The following is a 17,841-nucleotide window of genomic DNA, read 5'->3' as shown; positions in this document are numbered from 1 at the left end:
AGGAAACGTAATGACTCATCAGTATCAAAAAGTAAAGTAAGCACGATTGTGTCATGTGCGGTGAGAAGCTAGCTAATGAGAGCCTTAGCAAAAAACACTAAATCAAACAGCTTGCGGAATAACACCATGCCATAATTTGAATCTGCAAAAAAAAAAAGAAAAGTTTGTTTTGAAAGGTTGAAATTAAGTACTTGATAGCTGGAAATCTAATGAAAACATGTTGCAAGACTGAAGGGAAGTTTTGGAGGCTTGCAAAATGCTGTCTGAAAAAAAAAAAATTAATAATAATAACCGTGTGGTGAAATCTCTATAAAGTGGGTGCTCCTAAGTCAGCTCTGAAAGAACAGAATGATGCGACTGCAAATGTACATCCACCAAAATTTCAAACTATAATTTGGAAAGTTTGCAAAACCAAACCAATGCGCCAGGAGAACTCTGTAAGGGTATTGGACAAACAGTGCAAACGAGAGTCAAGAGTTGTGACCCTTTATTTTTGCAATGGTTCTTTCTGAGATGACAGAAGCTCCAATATAAAAGACTAGTGTCATGGTTCTGTTCTTTTTGATTCCTGTTTTCATGTTTTGAGTTTCGTTCATGTTTCATGTTTTTCAGTTTCCTGTTTTATTTTGTTAAGTTCTTGGTTTCCTGTCTTGTGTCCCTTCCCGCCTTTGTGATTGTCTTCCCCGCCCTGATTGTTTTCACCTGTGTCTCCTCTGCCCTTGTGTGTGTGTATATACATAGTCCTACTTTTGCCTTTGTCCTCTTTCGTGTCATACTGTTTTCTACCGTTTTTCTGTGTTCCCAGTGTTTTCTGTCTCTAGTCCTGTGATGTTACGTTTTTGTCTTTTTGAAAGTTTTGATTTTTGTTTTCAGTTCTCCTGCCATCTCAGCAGAGCTTTGTGTTTCCTTTTTGTTTAATTAAATTCAGTTTTTGCCTACTCCTGCCTCATTATATAGTGTCCAGCATTTGGGTCCTACCCCACCTTGCAAATTCATGACAATTAGATTGTCAAACCTTCACCACATTATGCAAACCTTCAGTCTTGGAAAAACAAAAATCTTAGATTGCAAGCTTTCAAACTTTTAATTATTTTCATATTTTTTTCAACATCATGTCGAGGCACAAACATCACTGCCTAGACGTCAGAGTATAGATTTGCACATACGTGTGTGTGTGTATGTTTCAGTTTTTCTCAATTAAACGTAAGGTGGGCTCCAAGGAAAACAGGCTGGCAACCACCGTGCTAAACAGTGTTTGGAATAACGCCGTTAAAAAGAACGGTCAAAGGGAGGAACGTGCATGTAATGTGTACATTATGTCCAGGAGCGAAGACTTTGTCGACATCCGTTGTAAGCAACTCTAATTTAATGAAGCATCTCACGATGACACACGCATCTACAAAGTGGCCAAAAACACCGATACGTCCACCACAGATGATAGCTCGCCGTCTAAACCCTATCGAAATATAAATATTATATGTATAAATATAATATAAATATAAAATATAGCCTATATATAAATATCGAAAGTTATGTACAAACACCTGTCTGTTCTACTCATTTCAACTGACTTGTGAAAACTGCTCAAAAAAATCCAAATTTTTTGACATATAGCAACTTTTTTTTTTAACAATAACGCAAATAGTTACTTTCCCTGGTAACGAGTTACTTTTATTATAGAGTAATTCAGTTACTAACTCAGTTACTTTTTGGAACAAGTAGTGAGTAACTATAACTAATTACTTTTTTAAAGTAACGTTCCCAACACTGGTGCTAAATGACAAAGCAATTTGAGTTAAAGCAAGACTTTAATGTAACTTTCAAGACAGTCTACCATTTTAACAAATTACACCTTTTGTCACGTCTGTGCTCTCTGTGGTTTTACCTCTGCAGACTCACTTGGCCTAGTAATGACTAGCTGTCAGCTTATGGAGGCTATGTTAGCAAACTTAAATAGATACTGTGACATGGTAAAGTCACTATTATACTACATTTTAATATTCAACTTTAATTACGCGTGTGGCCACATTCTGCATGCTATAAAAAGCAGCATTTTTTGTGTTAACATTAGCGAATACTTAGCGACTATTACACATATATCAATAAGGGTAGAAGACAGAGAAACAGAAATGGAGACAGATAAACAGACAATCAGGCAGACATACAAACACGGAGACAGTAAGACAGCCAAGTAGGCAGATGTGCAATTCTCTAAGATCATTTTTCATGCTTTTGAAATGACCCGACATTATCCTAGTTAAATCAAACCCCTTCTTCAACAACAGCTGCGACCGTGGACACGCTTCTCGCATGCAACAACCCCCCTGTTTTCTCTTCTCATTTCCACATGTGTGTGCTCTGTGTCATCAAAGGCTCGGGGGGGAAATGATCATTAATTCCGCCTGTAATCCGGGGAGATTCATTTGCTCTGAGCCCTCATATTAACCCTATCATCAAATGTAGCGTAAATACACCGTGGCCTCTCCTCAGGAAGACAGTAAACCAGCAGCGATAATCTCTAATTGACAGTGTTTTGAATTACTACCCTCGCAAAAGACAGACGCACAGAGAGGAGCGTGTCTCACTGGCGGATGAGTCCTAACATTTAGGTTGAGCTCGTAGCATAGCTTTCCTTAGTGTGCAGGGACACGCCGCAGCAACAAACTCCTGCTATCAAGGCTCTAACGCCCCGTCCTCTGATTCAAGGTCAGGTATTGTGTTGTCAGTGTTGTTTTGCTTCAGATTAGCAGTCATCATTGTTGTGTTGTAGCCCCATACAAGGTTTTTCCATTGTGCCAAGAAGCCATTCGTATGAAAGCTGCCTGAGCTGCAGAGCCACGGCATCTTATCACCACCAGCTGCTTCAGAGAGATCCTCAGTGGGTCCACCCTACAGGATGTAAACAGCTTTATGGGCAGGGAAGGTTTTAATAGTGGCCAATAATTGTTCCCGTTAATTCTTTTTGCTCATTTATTAGAAAACCCTGGCCACAGACAATACTTTAGCACATGCAGAAAGGATTCAAACAGAGCTCCTCAATATTTCATCCACTGGCCAGATATCATTATCGTGCTTTTGCTGCGAAGGAACATTTATGCGCAGAGTTGGCATCTCAGTGGATCGCATTTTTGCAGAAATTGTGTTTTGAAAAGATTACATTTCCAAACCTGACATCTGGGGTGGTGAGAAAAACCAAACATGAGCATTAAAGTGGGTCTGTAATGTGCTGTTACCAAAGCCGCATATGCGAGGTGCAGAGTCTGTGGGTCTGTGGGTAAAAAAAGGGAAATCTTTGCCTAAAATAACCTCAGAAATACTAGTGTTCAGACTGAGTAGACAGAGCAAGGCCTCAGCATTAGGATATCATTCTCTTTTATAGCTCTCCGGATACACTTGGATAATGAAAATCCAGACACTGGCTCTGCTCGTTAAACCTTCATAGGTCGGCTGTTAGTATCACAGATCATGAGAATGGTGCCTTCTGCTGTGATATACAGCTCTCCATGGGTGAAGACAGTGAGCCAGAAAGGCTTAGCCCTGTCGTCTCCCGGTGCTGTTTTTAGGCACTTTAAACCGAGCAGCAACTCGCTCGGCGGTGCCAAAAACCTGACTGTAATCAGAAAGCAGGGCTGAATCATCATACCATCAGAGTGGTGTCTTTTTGTCTTCTCATGCCTTCCCGTTTGTTTCCTCTTCGTCAGATATTAATGAGTGTGAAATTGGAGCCCATAACTGTGACAGACACGCGACCTGCACCAACACGGCCGGCAGCTTCAAATGCAACTGTGCTCCAGGGTGGATCGGCAACGGCCTCAAATGCACAGGTAAAGGCTGGGGTCCTCGAATGCACCGATACGTCTGTCCCTCAGACTAACAGAGAAAGTAAACCAACAATGATGTGGTGCTTTTAACAAACTACAGTGTTAAGCAGTTTTAGGAAATTATTAAAACTATACACTCACTTGTGGAGTCATTAGGTACACGAGTGAAAACTAATGTGTTCCAATGCAGCAGCTGCTCTAATGTATGTTACAAATAAATAATTATAACTGTAGTTTATGTTGAAACAGTTGGTGGTAATTCAACTGTATGGTCATTTTGGATGATGTAGTTTGTGGTGCTGTTAAAATGTGAGTTTCCTTTATTAAGCCTGGCTAAATAAGGGGTTGTCAAAATAAAAACACAGATGCTGAACACCATGAATTTCATGGAGGTATGATTTAGTGGATTGACATATTAGAAAGCATTTATTTTCACAGGTGTACCTAATGAAATGGCAAGTGAGTGTATACTGTATTTTAGAGCCGTTTTTAGCAATTTTTTCCGTTGCGAATTATTGAGCTTGTAAGACGCAGTAGATCAGATCAGATTGATTTATTAATTTAGATTTGTTTTGTTTTTTTCTTTGGTTTTGTCAAGAAAAAGTCTGATGTTGGAATCCTTATCCTTTTTCCTCATTTCATCATTTGGACGGTATTTTGGAGTGTTTTCTGACTTCGTTGTGTTTCAGACCTGGATGAGTGTTCGAATGGGACACATATGTGCAACAACAACGCCGAATGCCTCAACACCATGGGCTCATATCGCTGCGTGTGCAAGGATGGATTCTCTGGAGATGGATTCTACTGCTCAGGTCACACATACCAACCAACCGATATCTTAAACAGCATTTCAAGCTTTTTTTAAAAAAAAAAAATGTGCATGTAAGCCGTTCGTGTTTAAGAACTGCGTGTGATCACCACCTACAGACAGCGATGAGTGTGCAGAGAACAGCAACCTGTGTGAAAGCGGCCACTGTCTCAATCTGCCGGGAGGCTACCGCTGCGAATGTGACATGGGCTTCATCGCCACTCCCGACGGCAAGGCCTGTGAAGGTAAGGACGTACGACGCTGCTGTTCCTGACTCTCCCACCTGAAGACCTCAGAATCTGTGCTCTAGAACTGGTTCCAAAAGGTCTGGCGTTACTCTAATGAATGACTGTTTGTTTTCCTGTTTGGGGAAACAACTGATCCAAACAGATGCTGCTTTCAAATGGGAACTCGTGAGATACTGTTTTGGACTCATCTGTGTGGTTTTAGTTGTGAGAACATTTGCTTCGCTTGTTTCATTCACAAACAACGCCGTGTTTCAACATCTTGACAATAAGTAGTTGCCGACACAGATATTCAAAAGTGTAACCGCTGATGCTAATTGCAATAGAGTTTCATTGAAGGTTGAGTTTTCACACACTATAATGTTAGCTGGAGTTGTATCTAAACTAAAGTCCATGTTGCACAATTAAGTGTGATAAATGACAGTTTTCCTGATGCAGAAAAACAACGGATTGCATGGAAGAAACATCTAACCATAGAAGTTTTTTATTATTCGTAAAAACTGTGTGAATTTTGTATTAGTTCCTGACACCCCAGTAGCTGAAACGACGTTAGTCTGGAAGCTATATCATTCCACTTGATGCATGAGCTGCAGGCCCTGCATATATAATGTTGATCATACAGTATATTTATATACTATTCGGGTCTGCCAAACATTAGAAAGTTTTTTACGATGTTGTGTTTTGGTGTAGCTTGTGTATGAGTGTCATTAACTAGACCTAAATATACTTAAATGCCATAACTGCTACTGCAGAGTGGCGCGTGAACTCATTCACGATCGCTGGCAGACGATTGTGATTCACGCTTCCAGTGATAAAGCACCGCTGGATTCATCTGAATGAACAGCCTGACCTCATTGTGCTGATGTGTCAAACATCCTTAAATAACCTGACCAGTCCTCCCTGCCTCGGTTCAGGCGGGATCGGACAGTAATGACTTGTGCAGAGTCTAATGATGTGGAAGAGCACAATTTCATAACCTTGGCTGCGGCTCTGATAGGGTATGTATGTGTGTGTGTGTGTGTTTCTGTCTGGATACGTCTGGGCATTTTTTTTTGCCCCAGAACTGTCATTCTTTAGCAGAGGTGAGCGGCCTTCACTTCCTACTGCTGGCTGCCAATTTTCCACCATGATCCCATGATCCACTAATCCTTCACAGCTGGGTTCCTCTTTCGCTCTCTCCCTCATTTACAGACATAGACGAGTGTACCTTTGCTGACATCTGCGTGAACGGACGCTGCCAGAATATCCCAGGGCTTTTTAGATGTGAATGCAGCCTTGGTTATGAACTGGACAGGAGTGGAGGCAACTGCACAGGTAAGACGAGCCGACACACCAGGCCATGCCCCAATGATGCTCTGTTTATGTCCCAATGAACTGAAGTGTTAAAGAGTAAAGAGATGAACAGAGATGAGCACTGTTCATGGGATAAATAAGGATAGTCACTAATTTTCTCTTTGCTCTTATGAGATACATTGATTCCTTGTCTAAAAAATCCAAAGTGTTACATATACTTTTGATGATAAGGATATTTTATCCGATGCTGATATGTCTCTCTTTCTCAGATATCAATGAATGTGCAGATCCAACCATCTGCATTAATGGTATGTGTGTTAACATCCCTGGAAGCTACCACTGTAACTGCCCGCCAGACTTTGAGCTCAACCCCACCCGAGTGGGCTGTGTAGGTGAGACTTGTTTCAGTTGCATTGTACAAATAATTAACAAAAGCAAATGCCAGCACACGTACAGTGTCTAATTAACTATGTGTGCGTGCAGACACTCGCTCTGGAAGCTGCTATTTGTACGTTCGCTCACGGGGAGACGCATCGGAGAGTTTGGACTGCTCCAATGAGATCGGAGTTGGGGTTTCGAAGGCGTCCTGCTGCTGCTCCCATGGCCGGGGCTGGGGGAATCCATGTGAATCATGCCCCTATGTCAACTCGAGTGAGTCAACATATCGTTTTTCAGACTTTGGTTTCGTTTTGAATGAACACTAAAGGTTTTATTTAATAATGTGCCCAAAAGCAGACATGTGGGAGTCTTGGGCAATTAGACCAAAGACTGTATACACTGTTGACCATAAAGTCATTTAATGATTGTGATAATGTGACTTATATAAATAGAAATGAAAAGAGGAATGTGTCTGAAAACAAAATACACTGATCAGCCATAACATTATGTCCAAGAGAAGTAAATAAAATTGACCATCTTGCGACAATACAATGTTCTGCTGGGAAACTTTAGGAGCTGGCATTCATGTGGAGGTTGTGTAGACATGTACCACCCACCTAGACCAGACCAGACATCCACCCCCATAGCAATGACACTCCTTGATGGCAGCAGCCATTCCCAGCAGGATGCAGCCTCACACAACTCAAAAACGCTTTAGGAACAACTCAAAAAAGCATGAAGAACAGCACCTGGCCTCCAAATTCACTAGATCCCAAACTGATCAAGTGTCTGTGAGATGATCCACAGTGGCCCCTCCCCTTAACCTATAGGACCCAAAGGCCCCCATTAACAACATTTTGTTGCTAGACTCCACAGGACACCATCAGAAGGCCCATGTCCATTCTCTGATGACTGTTTGAGGCACAAGGGAGACCTACACAATATTAGGAAGGTGGTCATAATGTTATGCCTGATCAGTGAATATATGTGCACCCAAACAAATGTGATAATGTGTGTTACTCTGTGAAAACACAGACTTACATGCCGCCTTTTCTTGTCATGCGATGAGGGTGTGTTTGTCGTAATCGTTGTTGCTGGTAAAGATGAGACAGCTTTGTGCAACTTATTTGGAAATTGCCTACAGATGGTTCAAAACATTACAGGGAATGACTCATCCCTTTTCAACTCAAGGAAATGCCTGCCTCTGTGACGAGAAGAAAACCTTTTTCTTTTTCTCTTTGTAATTCTGAGTAGCTGCCATAATGTCCACCGGGCTCTGTGGATGACTTCCGAGGTCTGACATCAGATAAGGAAAACAGAGAGAGAAAGTAAACAAGTCGATGATGAGAAACCTCTCTTAAATCAGTGTCTCACCATCAGCCGACTATTACTGACAAATCCTGCCATGAGACAACCGTGGATTTGGCTAGAGTGTTTTGTCTTTGCGTCTTTTTAACATGTGTTCTGTGACCACAGCTGAGTACAAGACGCTGTGTCCCGGAGGAGAAGGCTTCAGACCAAACCCCATCACTGTCATCTTGGAAGGTCAGAAAGCAACATGCTATTATGCGTTCGTGTGAGGTTGCCCCTGTACTCACACTGATAACACAGACTGTTAGAGCCACTGAGTGTTTCCGTTCTCTCTTTCTCTGGCAGACATCAATGAGTGTCAGGAGCTGCCTGGATTGTGCCAGGGAGGAAGCTGCATCAACACCTTTGGCAGTTTTCAGTGTGAATGTCCAAGAGGCTTTGCCCTCAACCTGGAAACCAGAGTCTGTGAAGGTATTAAACACACACACACGTATTTCTGTGCAATCCCACAGATACATGAACACACAGGTGACCTATCCCTCTCGAGCTCTTGCCCCGGGATGTTTCAGCGGGAAGGAAATTGAGTCCCGCTGTTGTTCATTCAGGGACACATGGAGAAAGCACTGAGAGCAAAAGGACTAAGAAATATTAAACCATGTCTGCTCCGGCTCCAGTTTGTTACTAACCCAGCGAAGCTCAGCTAGGATGATGAAACAGCTGAGTGCCTAACTGTGTCCAGAGGAGCACGGCTCTGATGTGGTCAGCCCTCTCTGCTCAGGAAAGTACACAGAGTCCCGTGTAGACAGGCCAGACAAGATGGAGGGAACAATGAAAAATAGGGGATAAATGGGAAGGGTGTTTAGAAAAGAGAATTGGGAACAGAGAGGAGAGGAGAGGAGAGGACGGGAGGGGGCTGAGGGTTGGACAATGACATGAGGCTGGCGGCAATTTAATTAGCGTGTGTTTGTTGGCCGGGAGAACAAATGCAAAATGCGTCTGTTGCAAATCCAGGACTGCACATCCGCTCTGTCTCTAGTCAGTTTAAGTGTTCAGATACTAGCTGGGTCGAAGGGAATAAGCACAGGGTTTGCTATTTTGCACTGAGTTGGTAGAGAAATGATGAATGTGTTATTATTGATATGCCCAAATGAAAAGCAGCAGTGCAGCCAAAAGAACTCAGATGAAATCTCCACATTCATATTGAAGTGGACAGTGAAGATAAAGTAAGGGGTTATAATATTATTAAAATAATATATATTCCTTTGTTCTTCCACATAGGACGTTTGTATCATGATATATTCCCGTTTGCTTACGCCCCTTTTGAGTTTTAAATAAGAAAAAATGCAAATCAGACATTTATCATATGAATCACCATTAATTAATCACTGTACCTCTGTGCAGATATCAACGAGTGTGAGCGGCCAGGTATCTGCGGTCCAGGCCAGTGCTACAACACCATCGGGAACTACACCTGTATCTGCCCTGTGGACTACATGCAGGTCAACGGAGGAAACAACTGCATGGGTAGGCCTGCACACCTGCACACAAAATGTTATCGCCATACTGGCACCTCTTCACTTTTAACCCTTTTTTTTCCATAAACAAACACAGACATGAGGAAGAGCTACTGCTACAGGAACTTCTACTCTGACAACGGGACGTGCGACGGGGAGCTGACCTTCAACATGACCAAAAAGATGTGCTGCTGCTCCTACAACATCGGCCATGCATGGAATAAACCCTGTGAACAGTGTCCCGTGCCAAGCACCGGTGAGGTCTCACACAATACAGGCTAGCACATATTTATCTAAGGAACTGAAAAATGAGCTTTCATCATCTCATGTCTCATCCACGCTCTAGACGATTTTGCGATCCTGTGCGGCAGCGAGAGGCCTGGATATTATATTGACATCACCACCGGACGGGTCATCGGTAGGAGCTTCCAGTTTGAATGTTTATGTGGTTGAAGTTATTTTTTCTAATCTAGTTCCTTTCCTTGCGGGGTAGATATTGATGAGTGCCGGGAAATCCCGGGAGTGTGTGAGAACGGGGTGTGCATCAACATGATTGGCAGCTTCAGGTGCGAGTGCCCCATCGGCTTCATCTACAACGACAAGCTGCTGATTTGTGAAGGTAACGTCGAATAGTTCGCTAGCTTTTAATTAGATCTATATTTTCATATCTGCACCATGTCTTTGAACACTTCTATCCCTGCTGTTGTCAGATATTGATGAGTGTCAGAACGGGCCGGTTTGCCAGCAGAACGCAGCTTGTCTGAACTTGCCAGGAAGCTACCGCTGCGAGTGTAAACCTGGATATCGCTTCACTCCCACTGGACAGTGTTTAGGTAAGGCTGCGCTGAGATCACTTCTGAATTTTAAATGAGTAAGAGATATGGTGCGTGGTTGCCAGTGTTCATTCAGCCTTCAGCGGTTTAGTCAACGCCTCCTACTGACTTTAGTAGAAATTATACAAAATGGGTGGAGATGTGGAGCAGGATTAGAGAAAAGATTAGAAGACGAAGCCAAAAATCTGCTGTCTCCAACGAGAATGATACTGACTTCTCTGCGTCTCTCTGTGGCCCAGTGTTGCCTTTCCTCCTCGAGCTATTTAATCAAACTCTCGTTGTATGAAACTCTTTGAACTGCACATTCTTTGCCAGCTATGTGCCAAAGATAAAGCACCCGGGGCAGCGCAGTGACAGTCGGGCTGATGGAGAATTCTGCATGGTGGGCTTGTTATTAAGGAGGAGAGAATGTGAAGCATGTGTTGAGCTGTTGAACATGTGCTGCAGCATATCTAAAAACTTGTTGCTGTCAGTTTGGAGAGGCCAAACCGATAAGCAAATGTTAAATCAACATCCTGTTTTGCTTCCTGCTTTTCATGCGAGTCTTAACAACAGAGCAGGCTCCAGACTCCAGTGAGAGACAATTTAACCTGTGTCTGGAGATAAAAATGCCCTTTATTAATGAGATATTTTTTACTAATAATGCTGTTAAACTGGTATTATACTGTACAGTAAAGTTATCATATTATCATGCTGCAGAGTAGATACTGTCTTATGAAGCAATAATCCATATTAACACCTTTTTAAATCACCATTAAAAGCGTTAAACTCATAATTGTTTCACGTGTATAGTAGCACTAGTGAATGTCACATATGACTTCAGATTTTACACCAATCAGCCACAACATTAAAACCACTGACAGGAGAAGTAAATAACATTGACCATCCTGTGACAATACAATGTTCTGCTGGGAAAGTTTTGGAAACTGGCATTCATGTGTATGTTACTTAGTCATTTAGCACCCACCTAGACCAGACCAGGCACCCCCACCCCATAGCAATGACACTCCTTGATGGCAGCAGTCATCCCCAGCAGGACACAGACACAAAAACGATTTAGGAATAAATTAAAAAAACTTGAAAAACAGCACAAGGTGTTGACCTGGCCTCCAAATTCCCAAGATCCCAAACTGATCAAGTATCTGTGGGATGATCCACTCAAACCATAGGACCCAAAGGCCCCCACTAACATCATTGTGTTGCCAGACACCGCAGGCCATGTCACAGCTGTTTTGGAGGCGCAAGGGAGACCTACACACTATTAGGAAGGTGGTCATAATGTTATGCCTGATCGGTGTACACAGTGTGCCTTGCATAGCCAGACTCCTTACAGTGCATGTGGTACACAGCCAACTTTGGGTCATTTAAGCTTAACAAGACACCTGTTGGAAGAGGAAATAAACGTTAAGTAGTTCATTTTGATTTATTATTGACAACTAGTCATTAAGGTTTATAACGCTGATGTCTGCAGAATTATGGGCCTTGAAAGAGTTTCAAAAACACCCATCTAATTTCCACATCGTCTAAATTTTACATTGCATAACATTAGTTTTCCTCCTGCTTCCAGACCGTAACGAGTGCCTTGAGAACCCTGGAGTGTGCAACCCCGGCCAGTGCATCGACACGTTGGGAAGCTATCGCTGCATTTGCCCCAATGGCTTCAAAACAACTCGGGATCAGTCCATGTGTGTTGGTAAGCTGGGCCTCACTTTGCTCCTCACTTCTCACTTCTCTGCTGAGTGGGGTACAGCCTGCGATAAAGCTGCGACGCCGCTCTTTGTGTTTCAGACGTGGACGAGTGTGAGAGACAACCCTGCGGGAACGGGACTTGTAAGAACACGGTGGGCTCCTACAACTGTCTGTGCTACCCCGGCTTTCAGAACTCTCACAACAGCGACTGCATAGGTGCGTGAGTCTGTGGATGTGACTGAATGCAAAGACCAGAACATCTTTCGCCTTTATCTGATACATTGCTGTGTTCGATTGTTGATCAGATGTCGATGAGTGTTCGACGCAGAGGGGCTTGTGTCGAAACGGGCAGTGTGTGAACACGGTGGGCACCTTCCACTGTGTGTGCAATGATGGTTATGAGCTCTCTTTAGACAACAGATTGTGTACAGGTAAGGCACTGCCATTTTTCAGTTTTTATATACATGTAATATAGATAAATTTCACAGTGTATTCCTTTTCTCCCCAGATATTAATGAATGTGCAGTGAATCCAGGCACATGTGGCGCAGGAACTTGTCTGAATCTGGACGGCTCTTACAGGTGCATCTGCCCACCTGGCTACTATCTCCATGAGGAAACCTGTGAAGGTACAGCACGCTAAAGCCAGTCCTTTCTGCATCACACAAAAACAGGGGTGAAAAACAGGTGAATCTCACCAGAGGCAACGCAGAGCGCACCTGCTTACATCCAGCACTCACAAATCACAGCTTAGGCTAGCTCTGCTGATGTGTACAAGAACAGAATAAGCTTTGTTGCGTACTCCATCTCTTCACACACACACACGCTCGCACACTCCTCCTCTTCTCCCTTTCACACGTGGGAGTGGGCCCGAGCCAGGAACTCTTGGATTGTTTATACAGTGGGCCTGATGAAGAGATATTCGGCAGACTTCAACACATTCCTGCTTTGTGCTCTGTTCCTGGAAGCAGGGAGGAACAGCAATGAATTCTTAGCATTAGCAGCAGCTGGTCATTGTGATTAGTGAACATGTGATATTGAAGCTATTCCAGATTCTTAGCTTATCCAACTGTACATCAATAAGACTACGTTCAGTTTTCTCATTGATAATGACTTACTATGAGTTGCAGGGGTAACTTTATTCCCACAGATGTGATAATACTGCAGTTCAAAGACAAATTAAATTGAAATCTAGTGGTGCAAATTAAGAATGGGCGACTGACCGTTCCTTTTTGTGTGTCAGATATCGACGAGTGCTCCCAGTCTCCTGAGATGTGTACATTTGGAACGTGCCTCAACATCGAAGGAAGCTTCACCTGCTTGTGCCCGGAAGGCTTCCAGCTCTCCGCCTCTGGACGCAGATGTTTAGGTAATTTTGTGGGAGTTTTTTTTTTTTTTTGCATTGTTTGTTGAGAAAGAGGAGGCCATTGAAGCTTGAAGCTTACGAAGCTACGTTATGCATATCGAGTACCAGTGGAGACGAAGCAGCAGTCAGACTTTTCCTGCTCTTTCATGATAGCACACTTTGTTCCAGCTGGTTCTGCTGCTGCTGCTTCAACAAGGCCAAGGGTGGCTCTGAACAGATCACTTTTCCATTTCCTCACTCGTGTGTGTGTGTGTATGCATGTGTGTGTGTGTGTGTGTGTGTGTTTATGTACATACGTGTGTTTTTGGGTGGGGTGGGGGCGCACTGATTCCTCTGTAAGGGAGTTCCCTCTCCAAACACTGAAGTGATGACATCATCAGTTCAGTGAGGCAGTTTACAGTTAGCATTTCACTTCTCTCTGCAGTCTCAGAAGTGCTCAACTGAAGGAGATAAACAGCAGGAGCTGGGTGGAGAGTGAGCAACACTGGCAGTAAAGGGGGTTTCTAGACATGGACAAAGCCTCTCCTGCTGAGAAAACACTTGGTTTGGTTAAAAAACTATGAGAAACAATGATAAAAGTCATTACAATAACAGCGAAACTTATATCATATTAAGGTTTCATCTGCATCTGCACAATCATTTATTCATTAGATCCAGTTAACATGACTTGCTGCAGCTTTGCCATTTTAAATGATGCAAAAAAAAAGCCAAGTGTGTGCTAAGGACATATGAAGTCCTATTAATATGTTTTTTATTTTAGACTTTAATGGTGGTAGAATCATGGGGAGAGGGGAAAAGAGGGCGATGACATGTTCCATACTTGGGATATTGCACTGACAGTATTTGGTATGTGTCTCAACCACTTGGCTGCAGGGACTCCCCAATTAATGATATGTTTCAAATTATAATGCTGTAGTGGTTTGGCCAATACACATAATCATGACCATTAAATATCTGTCATCACCTTCAGAGTTAGCCAAGTGTTGATTTATATCAAAGCTTAACTTTCTAATTTTGTAGTATCTTAACTTATTTTTCCCAGTATGAAATTCTGTTTAAGTTTAAAAATTTAGGATTTTGCTTTTCTGGTGAACAAACTAGAACATTGTTTAGTGTCTTATATTTCAGTGTAAAAAATAAGAATGAGATATGTGGGTTCAGCTGGCGATGCGCAGACACGTGCGCATCATGCACGCTTGCACAACGGCTGCGCTCAGAGCACCATCAATCTCTTCCGCGGAAAGGCTGACGAATCGGTTTCACGGCGGAGAGTAACACGACACGCATTGACATTCTCCTAACAGCACCAGGTGCTCGTGTGTGTGATCTTTGCCTTTGAGCCAGGTGTGTGTGCATGCGCGTGTGATCAATGGTGGTCAGAGAGCTTATTTGTGTTGAGTTCACTGAAGGCCGGTGCTAGCAGGAGAGCGCGGCCGTATGATTCTCATTACAAGTGAGTGTCTGCCTGGTCCAGGAGGAAGAAGCAAAGACGGATTACTGAGTAGAGATAATTAACCAAGACTCAAGGTACCTTAATGCAAAAAATTTATTAAATGTCAGGGTCCTGCTGTTGTCATTTTGATCAATATACAGTACAAGTTAGCATTGCACTTCTGCCATTATAAGGATTGTGGGCAAGAGTTCTACCTTGGGCGCAGCTTTAAAATCAAGTTCTATGTGGCCACTGAACTTAACCTCATTCTGACCTATGGAAACAACAAATCGGTGTAATATGGCATACTTGATTTTGCATTACTTTGAATTAAACGAAGGCCAGAATTTCTTTAACAGTTAAAAAAAAATAACTCCCTATGTGGCATTTGTACAGGATGACTTTCTTGACGAATTGCACTTGATTGGGAGCTAAGCAAATTACACTGCCTGGCCCAAAAAAAAAAAAAAGGAGTCACCACCTGGATTTAACGAAGCAGATAGGTACGAGCCTCCTATTGGATAATTACTGCATGGGCGATTATCTTTCAGCTGGCAACAGGTTATTTAACCCCAACTGATGCAATGAGTAGCTTCTCATTTCTTAAACAACCATGTAGAAAGACACATCCTGTGGTCGTGGAAAAGATGTTTGAGAAGGGTGAAATCACTGGCATGCATCAAGTAGAGAAAACATCTAAGTAGATTGTAGAAACTACTGTGGAACGCATTATTAAAAACTGGAAGGATAGTGGAGAACCATCGTCTTTGAGGAAGAAATGTGGTCGGAAAAAAATCCTGATTGATCGTGATCGGCGATCACTTTAACATTTGGTGAAATCAAATCGAAGAAAAACAACAGTAGAACTCAGGGCTATGATTAATAATGAAAGTAAGAACATTTCCACACGTATGTTGATAAGCAGACAGATTAGTATTTTCTTGTTTTTCCCAGTCTTTATGCTAAACAACTCGATCTGAGATGGCAATTACAACAAAAAACATTAACTAGGTTGTGCGTGGCTTCTTCCATCTCTCCCTCAGTGTTTCCAGACTGATAAAAATGGAAATAGAAGTACTTCGAGTTAGCTCAGCTCATTTACAGTGGTAAAACACAATAATGCATTGTGTAATGATGACCTAAAATAGTCACGGGGGGATTTGTCAGCATGGTATCCTCCAACACTCCTTTTGTCCTTTGTGTGTTAACCTTTAGACATTCGCGTGAACTACTGCTATACCAAGTTTGAAAATGGGCGCTGCCTGGCTCCAAAGCCTCAGAACACCTCTAAGGAAGTTTGCTGCTGCACTGGAATGCCTGGTCAAGGCTGGGGAGACCCTTGTGAAATCTGCCCCAGCAAAGGAGAAGGTTTGTATTCTTCCCTTCATTTGGACAGCCAAAGCACATTATAAGCTCACAAACAAAATAATGAATGACTTAAACATCTCTTGGTTCCAGAGGCATATCTCCTCCTCTGTCCTAATGAGGGATATCAACGTGGGGACGATGACCATCCAAAAGGTATGTGTGCCATTAACACACAATCTTCACTGCCTTGTTGTTGTTGTGGCATGTAATGTCAATCGATGTCGATGTTTTTTGTCACAGATATCGATGAGTGCCTCAATGATCCTTGCGAAAATGGTCAGTGCATCAACACAGACGGCTCATTCCGCTGTGAATGTCCCATGGGATACCGCCTGGACATCAGAGGCGTCAAATGTGAAGGTCGGTTTATTCTCTGTTTAGCTATCTCAGTGTCTCCTCATCTTCCTCCTCTTCTGTCAAACTCCATCTGGGACTGTAGATGTTAATGTTGACTTTCTTCCTACTAGACACTAATGAGTGTGACGTTGGCAATCCCTGCGGCAACGGCACATGCACTAATGTCATCGGAGGGTTTGAGTGTGCATGCGATGACGGCTTCGAGCCCGGTCCAATGATGACCTGCGAAGGTGAGTGAAGCAAAATCACAAACACACACTTCATGCATTCATTCTGCAGGCTTCACTTGTAACTCGCTGCTCTCCGTTCCTTGTGCAGACATCAATGAGTGCGCCCAGAATGCTCTACTGTGCGCCTTCCGCTGTGTTAACGTGGTGGGCTCGTACGAGTGCAAATGTCCCACTGGCTACGTGCTGCGTGAGGACAAGAAGATGTGTAAAGGTACTGCAGCAGCTCACTCATACACTTTCTCAGGCATGGTTCATTTACCGGAGGAGACATGCTGGCCCCATCCGTAGAGTTACATAACACGCTATCACTGTGAGATCCTAAAGAGTTCTCTGTCCGGCATGGACTTAAAACACTCCAACCGGTCGAGACACTGTTTACACCTCCGCTCTCTCAGATAGCGCGAGCACCATAGCAACGGTTGTATTTAGAGGGAAGCGCTAAAATACAACCTGAGGAACCTGTCAGTGTCTATAGCGTCACTGTTTACATTAGCGCTCCAAACAGACCACCAACTCTCCCACCATACGCCTGTTAGCACTATAGATATCAGTGTTGGAGTGGGCGTTTAGATTAAGCCCTGGAGAACTGTCACGAGTGTCTGTGTTACATCACTGGTGCACGCACTGTAATTGCTGTGCATGCATGCATACACACGGACTTGTTCGAACGTCTGCAACCCTTTTACTCTTCGGTATCTTCCAGATCAGAACGAGTGTGAAGACGGCATAGATGACTGTGCCAGCAGAGGCATGACCTGCAAGAACCTGATTGGTACATACATGTGCATCTGCTCTCCTGGATACACACGCCTGCCCAGTGGAGAGGGCTGCATGGGTAATTATAACAACGTCCAACTGTAGGAAAAACTTTACCTTAATTTACATTAAAAAAAAATCTGTTTTCATTCACATTGACCTTTGTTTTACATTAGATTAGATTTAAGTTTCAAGATTCAAGTGCATTTTGGCATCTAACCAGGAATGCAAATAGGAAAAAGTGCAAAAATAACCCACTATTAAGGTACAAGACATGATTATTGTATTAAGTGAGTGAGTGAAAAAGTAAAAGCTGGTGGCACATTCTAGATTTAACTCTATCTTTTAATTTCTTCTTAAAGTTTCTGGTTACGACTAGACATTTATTGCACAAGCGACATGACTCATGAAACTTTGCAACTCTGAAAAATAAAGCTGGTT

At 42.9% G+C, this 17,841-nt stretch overlaps 1 protein-coding gene across 1 annotated transcript in view; it reads left to right on the top strand.

The window, feature by feature from the left end:
• Positions 1 to 17,733, top strand: part of fbn1 (fibrillin 1) — a 52,574-nt gene extending 34,841 nt beyond the window's left edge. Inside the window, exons 33-56 of the mRNA XM_084541243.1 lie at positions 3,702 to 3,824; positions 4,511 to 4,633; positions 4,749 to 4,874; positions 6,066 to 6,188; positions 6,437 to 6,559; positions 6,651 to 6,818; positions 8,022 to 8,090; positions 8,202 to 8,327; positions 9,258 to 9,380; positions 9,468 to 9,626; positions 9,717 to 9,788; positions 9,864 to 9,989; positions 10,081 to 10,203; positions 11,771 to 11,896; positions 11,992 to 12,108; positions 12,198 to 12,323; positions 12,401 to 12,520; positions 13,135 to 13,260; positions 15,905 to 16,057; positions 16,148 to 16,210; positions 16,298 to 16,417; positions 16,525 to 16,644; positions 16,733 to 16,855; positions 17,348 to 17,733. Coding sequence (XP_084397369.1) covers positions 3,702 to 3,824; positions 4,511 to 4,633; positions 4,749 to 4,874; positions 6,066 to 6,188; positions 6,437 to 6,559; positions 6,651 to 6,818; positions 8,022 to 8,090; positions 8,202 to 8,327; positions 9,258 to 9,380; positions 9,468 to 9,626; positions 9,717 to 9,788; positions 9,864 to 9,989; positions 10,081 to 10,203; positions 11,771 to 11,896; positions 11,992 to 12,108; positions 12,198 to 12,323; positions 12,401 to 12,520; positions 13,135 to 13,260; positions 15,905 to 16,057; positions 16,148 to 16,210; positions 16,298 to 16,417; positions 16,525 to 16,644; positions 16,733 to 16,855; positions 17,348 to 17,505 — 2,936 coding nt within the window. The 3' untranslated portion in view covers positions 17,506 to 17,733. The remainder of the gene's footprint in view (positions 1 to 3,701; positions 3,825 to 4,510; positions 4,634 to 4,748; positions 4,875 to 6,065; positions 6,189 to 6,436; positions 6,560 to 6,650; positions 6,819 to 8,021; positions 8,091 to 8,201; positions 8,328 to 9,257; positions 9,381 to 9,467; positions 9,627 to 9,716; positions 9,789 to 9,863; positions 9,990 to 10,080; positions 10,204 to 11,770; positions 11,897 to 11,991; positions 12,109 to 12,197; positions 12,324 to 12,400; positions 12,521 to 13,134; positions 13,261 to 15,904; positions 16,058 to 16,147; positions 16,211 to 16,297; positions 16,418 to 16,524; positions 16,645 to 16,732; positions 16,856 to 17,347) is intronic.
• Positions 17,734 to 17,841: the final 108 nt, after the last annotated feature.

The sequence above is a fragment of the Chelon labrosus genome (assembly GCF_963514085.1).
Source record: "Chelon labrosus genome assembly, chromosome: 3".
Classification (NCBI taxonomy): domain Eukaryota; kingdom Metazoa; phylum Chordata; class Actinopteri; order Mugiliformes; family Mugilidae; genus Chelon; species Chelon labrosus.
Note: the sequence above shows the minus strand (reverse complement) of the source record. Positions and strands in the feature narration are given on the sequence as shown.